The 10659-nt window shown below is 39.8% G+C and overlaps 1 protein-coding gene across 2 annotated transcripts in view; it reads right to left on the bottom strand.

The window, feature by feature from the left end:
- Positions 1-798: 798 nt before the first annotated feature.
- NOX4 (NADPH oxidase 4) overlaps positions 799-10659 on the bottom strand; it is a 108006-nt gene continuing 98145 nt past the window's right edge. For both annotated transcript variants that reach the window (XM_074932587.1, XM_074932594.1), the window contains 4 exons: positions 9226-9334; positions 8585-8653; positions 6423-6523; positions 799-1409 (listed from right to left, as the gene is read on the bottom strand). In XM_074932587.1, the coding sequence (XP_074788688.1) occupies positions 1289-1409; positions 6423-6523; positions 8585-8653; positions 9226-9334 (400 nt within the window). In that variant the 3' untranslated portion in view covers positions 799-1288. The remainder of the gene's footprint in view (positions 1410-6422; positions 6524-8584; positions 8654-9225; positions 9335-10659) is intronic.

Raw genomic sequence — 10659 nt, 5'->3', positions numbered from 1 at the left:
CCTTCCATGGCAACTATGAGCAGAGTGGAAATCAGCTGTGGGGAAGGGAAGGGAAGGGAAGGGAAGGGAAGGGAAGGGAAGGGAAGGGAAGGGAAGAGCTTAAATTTGGAAGTTTCAGATCCTCCCCTTCGGAACATACTGAAACTATACTGCAGGTCCTGAAAGGTTTTCTATCTGCACACATGATGCAAAGAGCCACAGTAACGAGGGCTTCGTTCTTACTCTGCTGTAGATCTGGCCTGATCCTGCCTTCAGCGACATCAGTGCAAACAAGTGTGACTGCAGGGAACGTACTCAAAGGATCACAGTCAACCAAACATACTCTGGGACCTCTAAAATTGGATTTCAACCTGCTGTGTTGTAAAATGATAAGTAAAAGCATCTGAATACTTGAAGTATTTGACATTCAGAGCATGTGAGTGCAGAGTGAGTGCAATGTCCATGTTGAGCACATGGTATTATAAAACATCATATCTTGTTTTCTCCCATTAATCGCTTTTCTTGCACCAACCTGGCTGCATAAATCACACTTATTTTGCAAACTCAGTGAATGCTGAATCAATGAAATATAGAGAGTCCATGTACACCTGTTTGCTTGCCAAAAGGCTGTGATTTACATCACAGTGGAGTCTCCCTACAGGTGTTACACAGTTGTACTCACTTTTCCATAGGTTAACTTACATCTTCCCCCATATTCCACCCTCTCTTTCATTCAGGGTGGGAATATTCACATCCATTACAAAGTAGACTAGTGAGAGTAACACTATATTTTAAATACAGAATCCCAAATCCACAATGTATAAAATCTTTAATATGGAGTGTTTCCACCCCAAAGCCATGAGATTTGTAAACCAGCAAAAGCAATAATCTTTGTAATACACTATGTCTTGTCATTTGGATTAACCTGGGGTTTGGTTTACTGATCCAGCTTCAGAGGACTGAAGTGGAATAAGTTCAAACATTCCACAGAATCTTCTTCCATCAGCTTTTAAAACAATTGTGTCTCTCCCCAGCTTCTGTACTTTTTAATTAACAGAAACAACTCCAAAGAATCACTGCTGCCACAAATACTGTGCAAACGTGTTTAGGTTTGAGCATAAGCACATATTAGTTGTTGGTATACTGCTGCATTCATAATTTTCCAAAGTCTTAAATAATCATAAATAAGAAAATCTGTGCTATTCTTTGGTACATTTTTGTCTGTTTAAACCACAGCTGAACTTTTACGTTGTACAAACAAAAAATTGCACTTTTATCTTCTAGAAAGTCTTGCTAGTCCAACAGACTTTCAGCTGAAGGATTCTTTATTATACTCAAACCTTGTCCCATAAGAGTTGCTGCTGTTGCTCAATTTGTGAAGTATCTTAGAGATTTTGTTCGGTCCACAACAGAAAACTCCAATGGTCTTCCTGTTAAAAGAAAAAAAGAAAAAAAGAAAAAAAGTTATGACATTGTGAATAAACAGTAACGTCTAATGATAGACAGAATTGGATTCTGGCCTCACTGTATTATACATAAGCCAGCTATGCAGAGATTATAAGGTGAGAACAGCTCACTAGATCATGTATTTAGTATTACTGGAGCCACCAAGTATCCCCACAACAAGCCCTATTACTTATTTGACTAAGACAACTCTTAGAAAAAAGGTGCTTCATCTTAGTCTCAAGACACCAAGTGATGAAAAATTACTACTTCTCACTCCAATTTCTTCCATGATTAATCACTTTTTTTGCTAAAATGTGTCTCACTGTAATGATTTCATTAGTGTAACTCATGATTTACACCAGCAGGAGATCCAGTCACTAACAGTGATTCGTTACACTAATGAAAACAGACACTACTAACCCATGATTATTTCTGGCAGCAGCAGAATAGTTTTACCACTTTAGTTTCACATTAGCATGCAATCTTTCCCTTAACAGCTACAACAGTCTTACGAAAAGCCAAACACAGAATATGATCCTTGTTCATCATCCACAGCTATCTGCCTGGATTCACTAGCTAACCTGACTTTTTCACACCACTCCACTGACAACAGCTCTTTGCTCTCTAGTCACCTTAAACAAAGGCTGTTAAGTCAGACTCACAGTCATACAGCCAGTATCTAAGGGCTCAGAAGAGTAGCCAGCATCAGGACAGGGCACATCCAGAACAGCAGGGTTGAGTGTTCGTGATATTCATCATCTCCCTTTTTTTTAAAGATTAGAGAAGGAAAAGGAAGGAGCAAGGAAAGAGAATGTGGTACTGTTTCTTCTATATCAGAAAAAAATAAATGTCTTCATCTTCCTGCTGAAATTGTGCCACTACAGAGGAAGATCTTAAAGATTTACTGGAATGGAGAGAGAGCACACGAGAGGGAACATGGCTCTAACTATTGTGATCTACAGCACTCGCCAAGAGGCTGGAGACTTGCATTCTGGTCCCTGCCTCCAGGACTGTTTCAGTATTATATCCAGTAACTATTTAATATAAAATATTTTAGCACAGGCAGCATAATAAAATGCACAGTTTAAAGCTGCCTGTGTATGTGTTTAGTGAGAGAAGGGAACTAACACATGTAAGACGAAATCTTTGATGCATACTGTCAAGTGTATGTGCCTGACGTTAGGCAACAGTTTGAACAGCATGGCACTCCACGCTATTGTGCATGGCACAGCAACACTGGCACGGTGCAGCTGAGGACTCAAACATCAAAGAGCATTGCAAAGTTATGCAGGTAACTGCCACAGTGTCCTTGTGTGGGCACCTTACAACACCGACTTCAATTGATTTTAATCTCTCATATCAATCCCTGGCAAATATTCATAACTCATACTTTTCTCACTCTTATGTATATCTATTAAACTTTCCTGTCTTGGCAGTACTCCTTTTAATGGCAAGGAGTATTGTGTTGGTGGCTGGATTTGCAGAAATAATGAGAGCACTATTGCTTGTTGCTCTCAAATAAGATTCCTCAGCACTTACAGACTCTGAACACCCTTTGATCCGTGCACATTGGAGAAAAAAGGTACATGAGTTGCCCTCAAGAATCTGTCTTCTACTGTGTATTTGAGAGAATTAATGTTGTTTGTTTGGGTTTTTTTTATTAGCCTAATTAGTACAGACAACTGATAAACAGAACTCAGAGTTCATCTGTCTCTCTTCCTTTCATTATATATATATATAGCCCCCAGAGCACAGACTGCTAAAGTGTTCCCATCCCAGCAACATCCTTCCAAGGTACACAGAATTTTTGGTTAGAAAACAGAATCACAGAAAAGTTAAAGGTCTGAGGTCACACAAGAGACCTGTGGCTACGAAGGTCTCCTGAAACCCAGCTGACCCACTGCGCCATGTGATGAGCCAAAGGCTCCTGAACTTCCTTCCTGGCATACCCACCATCAGCATCTCTTCTGGACACCCCTCCACACACCACTCACCTCCCACAGATCACGCCCCACATCCTCCCTCACCTATCCCCCCACTTCCCTGTTGCAGATGCCTTCCTCCCTGCCATGCTTGGTCCTGCTCGGTTACAGTGACCACAAGCAAGCAGGGAGCTGAAAGCAGCTACTACACAGAGCAGCACACTACTACCCTGAGCTGATGGGCTTTAATTGTGTATGACTTGTTTGGGTCAATGGCTCACTTTGTTGCTCAAATGAAAATAGGCACATATGTCTGAAAATCTTTATAAATACCATTAACATGTTTACAATTAGGGAAACTCTGTTAAGGGCCATTCTTCGTAATAATTATAAACTTTGATATAGGATTTTACTCATTCAGAGCACTAAGCAAATAACTCTTTACAGTTACTACAGGATGAGCAGGTCAGCACGTATTTTTACATCCATTTTATTAACAGTAGATGAGGGAGAGGTGAAATACTTTGCTACCTAGAGAGGACAGAGTCAGGACTTGAAATTCGTTTCAGTTTCAAATCCCACATTCATTTCTAGAGAGAGGTTTCTACTTTAAAGTGCATGAGAAATGTATCATGGTGCTCCATGCCTTTCTCTTCTACAGATACTCATGTGTTTTTCTAGGTCAGTCTCAGTCTGGAAAAAAGCACACATCCATTTGACCTGAGCAAAACTGAGAAATTGTGGCAGCTAAGGTATGTGGTGTAAACTTTTGATCCAGGACACAACTGAACAGGAACAAGGCTGCTGTTCCATCCCCAAAAAGAGAGCATGAAAAACAAGATCAGTAATTATTATATAAACTGTCCCAATGCACATCGCTGGGACTGCGGGTGTCATATAAAATACCAACAGTAGATGGCATGCGTCTGCTCCTCTTAGTCCAGAAGAAAGAACTGGCAACCTGATGCTGGGTTGTCCCATGTCACGCTCTGAAGGTCTGGCAAAGCTCAGACACTTACAAATGCACTTTGCTTATTTGGGACCCAAACAGCAACAACAGCAACAATTCACAAACCACAAACCAATCAGATGGCTAAAACGATGAGAGGTTTGCCAGCTGCATGTTTATTTACACATGTCTTTTACTAAAATCACAGATAAAAATATCTTGGCTGCCCATAAACAAGTCCAAGGAGATGACTGCAAATACATGTGAAAGCCTGAACACTGGCACCAGATGTTGAAAACAACTTGGTTGCCCTGTTTTGTTTTTTGGGTGGGTTTTTTTTTTGATCTCCATATTGCAGAAGGGTCATTTAGGTGGAAAGTTACAGAGAAATAAGAACAGAAATAAAGTTAGTAGACCATGAAACTGGACTATAGAGAAAAACTGAAGTTCCCATCTCATCCAGGGAAATAGGACTAATATTCACCTACAACAGGTGGGGTTCTGTGGCATCAATCATGTTATAACTACATCTATAAATACAGACCTGTATCTATAAACCCTGAAAAAGGGGTGACAAAGGGTGAGGAAGCCTACATCTTATCAAGCTGCAGGGTAATCAAAAGAGTCAGAACATTATTTAGGAACTAAAAGACACCTTGCTTGGAAATGGTGGCACAATTTAAAGACCTGATGTGAAAATGCAGAGGAAATGGTATTTGAAGTCTAATTAGGAGTAATGTGATGGAAAGCACAAAAGAAAAAGCAAGTATGACTACCACTAATAGCTTCAGCTATATTATGTGCACTTACAGTATTGCAAGGAAGTGGCAGAAGCCTCATCATTCTCATCTTTTAAAATTGCATTCACACAGTTAAACAAAAAAGACATTAGAACGGAGCATAAAATGTCAACAGTTCTCTATGCAGAGGACTCTGAGTGAGAAAGTCAACTTGCTTCTCTGATCTATTTTCCTTTATTTTCCATGGTGCTTTACTGCAAAACCCTTCTCTAAGTGATACTCATTTCCACAGTTGAGAATCCTGCTAGGGATGCCCCTCTGTAGCAGCCTTTGGGGCATCCTGGCAAAGGACCCTGGCAAAGGACCTTGTCCACAACATCCTCTAGAACCTGAATCAAAGATACATATTGTCAGTGGCTTTTATTGCCAACAGTGATAGATACTGACACTCAGTATTTCTCAAGAACCAGCGCTCAGTGTCCCCATGTCATATCCAGCCGAGAAGAGTCAATAAGCCGTGGGCAGATGTTCACTTTGCAAGTGCAACAGAGGACAGAAAGTTCTCGAGGGAAAGTTCTGCAGGTGAACGTGAAAGCACCTCTCAGCCTGGTGCACACAAATTACTATCAACAGCTACTGAGGTTGGTTTTCTCCAACCCCACTAACTTTTCCAGAAGTGGATTAAGGAAGATTCACATAATCTCTTCTACCAGATCAGCTTCTGAGGCAAAAAACTGCCTGTGGGGGGTAAAATACTCAACTAACAAAGCTGGATCTGGACAAACACATTCCATAGTCTAATTGCGTGTCTTCTCTGGTTTAAAAACGCCTTGTTTCAGACCATAATATGTTTGCTAGCACAGTAAAAAGGCATTGCCAGGTCTTAAGAAAGAGTAAAAAAGTGACAGGAATCTCCAAAGACAATATATCCTTCTGAATATAAACAATATAGGATAGTAAAGTTCTTCCTTGTGCATTTTGTTTGTAAACCTGCTCTATAAATCATGAAAATTATAGAACTAGTAAACAATTTTAAAAAATGCAACCTCATCCACAAAACCAGCATATGTTGCAAGGAAGATATTGCCATAGACAAAAGCATACGCAGTCTCTGTGCAGTGAGATGGAAATCTATTACTTTTATTTTCTGGGCCACTGAATATCTTAGCTGCATGAAAAGATGAACTGTTCTGAGTTTAAAAAAGAAATCTTTCAGTTTGTACAGGCTATCTCTCACAGCTAAATATTAGGTAATTTCAACATCAGTAGCTAAAACATTACACTCCAAGATAAAACCCAAAAATATTTTTCATACAAACATAGCTATAAACAGAGAATATCCCCAGCCTTCAAACTGTGGCATCCTCCAAGCAGACTGGTACTTACCGCCTGTTACACTTCGCTATTTCATCAAAAAGGAGTCTCCACCGGGGTCGTCCAATCAAAAGCCTCGAGTTTAAAGCTTGATATTTTTCACCAATTATTTTCTGCAACAAACAAAAAATTCCATTCTTCCTGATTTGCAAATTGCCTCATATCACCCAGGGCTCCCATTTCTGACATTGGCTGACTTACCATATCGCTGAGGTGTAAAACCTGAGCACAAGTATCAGACAGTTGTGATTAAAACTGCAGCCATTTCATGCACCGATACCTCTGCTCACTGTCTTTTCAATGGCTCTCCTTGGTGTTCGTTATATGGTGTTCCTCATGCAGCTGCTCATTAATCTCTCCATTACTTTTAAACCAATTTATTTAAGCCATAAAAAAATAACCACGCTCCTATTATTCATTCCCTCATTGGCTTTTAATGCTAAGCTGGAAGAAACACTGCTGATGCAAAAATCATATTTCTGTCTGAAGTCTTTTTTTTTTAACTTTGTACAAGTAACTATTAAGAAGACTAGGTCTGAAAAAGTAACAAGGGAAATCTTACGTTTCTCCCCAAGAGTAGTTTGCCAGCTGTTTTGAGCTGCTGTAACAGCAGAAAGAAGCCAAAACTGCTCCCCGGATGGAACCCAACCCCTTCCAGCAATGCTAACTCACCAGCATTTTGATAAGGTCAAATGCCCTTCCATTGCAGGGCATTACCCTTCCTTGGTTTTCTGTCCTGATGTGATAGGAAGGTAGAAAGTTACATCTTATCTAGACTCCCACGTCCACTCCACTGCTGAACAACCTGAAACATTGTTCCTACCAATGCAAAGAGAGTCTTGGTTAACTCATCCTCGGTTGGCCTTTTATATTCAAGAGGTACTTGCCGAAGGATGAGCTTCACTCCCTGCTGTTGCACAGGCATGCTACTCATGAGCAAAGGGAGCACAAAGCAAAACTGCTCTAATTTGTGCAGTCAGCACTTTGTACTAACACCAGTGAACACACAAGCTCTACGGCAATGGAGAGCTGAGTTTAATTTCTCCTTGAGACATTATGAGCAGCATTATGGATCATGCCAGTTTTGTTCAATAGCCACAAAAGAAAAGTGACTTTAAAGAAGGAATTAAAACAAAGTTGACCTAATAAATTCAGTAGCTGCTTGATACACAATATTAGAAAACTTGCTTTGAATTGCCTATTATTACAATCTTGTTGTGTCACTGCAATGCAGTCCTGCTTCAGGTTTTAATCTTAGCCTAAAAATTACATACCAGGTTCATCAATTAGTTATTTTCAGGCATCCCATTTCAATAGACATATGTCAGACAGGCATTAAATTTGTGGAGCACTGTTCACAACTATTGTAGTTATCACATCATTTGGATATTGGATAGTGTTCCTACCCGAGCTGTGAATGTTATGCTATCTACACCTGACACCAGGAAGATCAGAACTCTTTGGGTATGGTTTCTTATGGCATTTCATGTTTTGTAGTAATTGTTAGGCTTGGTTCAGGGCCCACTGCAGTCAATGGAAAGCTTCCAGACCCAGCAGGGCAAAGAATCGGGCCCAAGCTCACGTGCTAAATAATGTAAAATGAAGATCATAAGCATAAATAGCTATGGGAGATGCCAAGAGCTGGGGAATTAGCCCAGCTTTGGGGTCTGTAATACATGGCAATTGACAATTCAGTAGAATTTCCAGTCTCATACATCAAGAAATTTGTAACTTTTCTCTGTATTTGAGGCAAAGAAATCCAAACCTTTTACAAATAGCTAGTTTCTCTCAAAATATTTATTTGAAAAGATTTGAGCTTGCAGACTCCTAGAACTATTCTGTTTTGATTCTTAGCCCAGAAATGATGCAGATTTCCCATCAAACACGGCCAACTGTCTGGTCTGTGGCCTGGCCTGGAAGGACCTCTTTCCTAGAAAAGGAAGATATGGACTTCTGCCCACATCTAATCAAGTTAGGACTACTAGACTAGATTTTCTTAATTGTGTGGGGATGGACTTGCTCTCTTGCCCCAGTAATGAATCAGTCACTTGAGTTTATGGCCTAATTTCCTGTTTTTACCATCTGCAGTAATTATCTTTTGCCTTTGACTGACAGTTTGCATTGTCTACTACCCCAAGTCTAGTTTGGTTTACAAACACCATTTAGCCACATACCTGTATTCCATCTGTTTGACTGAGGTACAGCTGGATATTTATATAGTCTGGTCGATTCTCCTGCCAAAGCTGGGAGGACAATAAAAACAGCTAGTGAAATAATATCCCTTCTCTTAATGTAAGTGTAAAGTCACTTGTGCCTCCTATGCTGAGGGACACGGGTTTCAGCATCAGTGAAGTAAGCTTTTTAATGAAGCAAATACACTTGCATAGCAACCCTCTGTGAACTCCAGAATGTTGCACACCATGCTCTGTACAAAATATTATTTTAGGAAGCTACACTGCTCTTATAATCCACCTGAAATTGTAAATCCACCTCCTTTTTCTATCTGTCTACTAGTCAAATAGCTGAAGGCCACCCTAACCTGCATGCTATTCCATCTCATAAATTTCACAGATAAGTGTTAAGACTACTGGCACATGGCAACACTATGCAATGAAATACTGGTGACAGATACTCAAACTGTTTTGTGCACTCCAAGAATAAATGGAGTCTGGGTCAGGTAGCCCAAGTGGAAGTACTACTGGAGCTCCCTTGTTTTGAGCAAGGCTGCCTTTCTCAACTAGTATGCCAGCTGCATGGTGTGGACATACCTTGCATTTATTAAGTTGTCAGTACCCCCCCAAACAACACCCATTACCTTGTTATGTAACATACAGAGCAGATCTGCAAACCAGCGGAAAGATTCAATGTCCCTGCACACCCAAACGAAGTAGAGTCTTCTGAGCTTGTAGCGTTGCCAGCCGTCACTTGAAAATAAAATGTTTGGGTAATTAAAAATTATCATTTAAAAAGGAAACATTAATTAATGTGCTTTACATTCATTAGTGGAAATATGAGTTTCCATTAGAAGCTAACTGCTAAGTTTTTCTTCATCCTATGATACATCAGACACTGAAATGACCAATGCAGCCCATTAGGATGATCCTGAGAATATTAAATCTCTAGCACAGAGCTAACACCCTTCACAGATCCTGTTTCTGCATTAGGAAGTTGTCAGCTATACAGATGATTTGGGCAGTGAATATGGATTCATGAATCATCATTAAACTTTTATTTCAAAGCAAAGCAGACATTCTAAGTTCAAGTGTATTATGTCAATTCTTTACCAGGTTTATAAAGCAACCCATAAGAGGAAAATATCGACAAATGCAATAATGTCAGGACTTAATTCTGCCTTTATCTGTGAAAGGCTCTGGTTGATTATAATTAATACTGTAGCGAAATCACAAAGACGAAATCAAATTAGAGCTCTATTACATTAGGGAATTGTGTGATCTATTACAGTCCTCAGAAAATGCTGGTGGGTAATGTGCAGTCGTGGGCAGATTCTGGCATTGCGTTTAGTAAAACAGGACTCTCATGTCTGATTTCTAATTCAAATAAAACACAAATATAGCACAAAGAAAGGATTGGAATGAACTGGGGAAGAAAATAAAGTGAAAAAAATCTTGATGATTAATGAGTTCAAATAAAGCACAAATATCCAGGAAGTATCTTCTTAGCTGGCCAACACTGTTTTCTGTTGTTCTAATCACTGAAATGGTCAGTGTGCAGATTGTTTCCTCCTTTTCCTCCTAAAATAATTGTCAGATAGAGAAGACCATAGCTTGTCAACTTCAAACACTAGTTCCAGGAGCCAACTGCAATCAAAAAGTTTCATGACACATCTCACCATAACCATTGTGCATTATTTCAAACTCTAGTGTTGCTGGCATATCCAGCAAGGGTATAGTATTAATAGATCTACATAAGTGATGGCTTCAACCACTGTCTTACCTCCTCATACCCCTATCCTCCACGATAAGCCTGAGAAGCAAGGATGGAGACATTCTCAGCAGCTTGTTGATGCTGAGAACTCACCTTTTGTGTAAACTCCCCATAGAGGGGAAAAAAGTGCTTTAAGACTTCAGAGTACAGTGTCTTTCAAGTCCTGTTTTCAGCTTCACAATATTTGACTTTTTTATTTGTAAACTGTTGACCTGAATCTTTTTTCTGACTGCCTATACTAACACAAGCCTTTAGGAAGGGTCATAATCTGGTCAGATGTGACAAGATAACTGTGAGCAGTAGC

The sequence above is a fragment of the Athene noctua genome, chromosome 1 (assembly GCF_965140245.1).
Source record: "Athene noctua chromosome 1, bAthNoc1.hap1.1, whole genome shotgun sequence".
Taxonomy (NCBI): Eukaryota; Metazoa; Chordata; class Aves; order Strigiformes; family Strigidae; genus Athene; species Athene noctua.
This window is presented reverse-complemented; position numbering and strand designations above follow the sequence as displayed.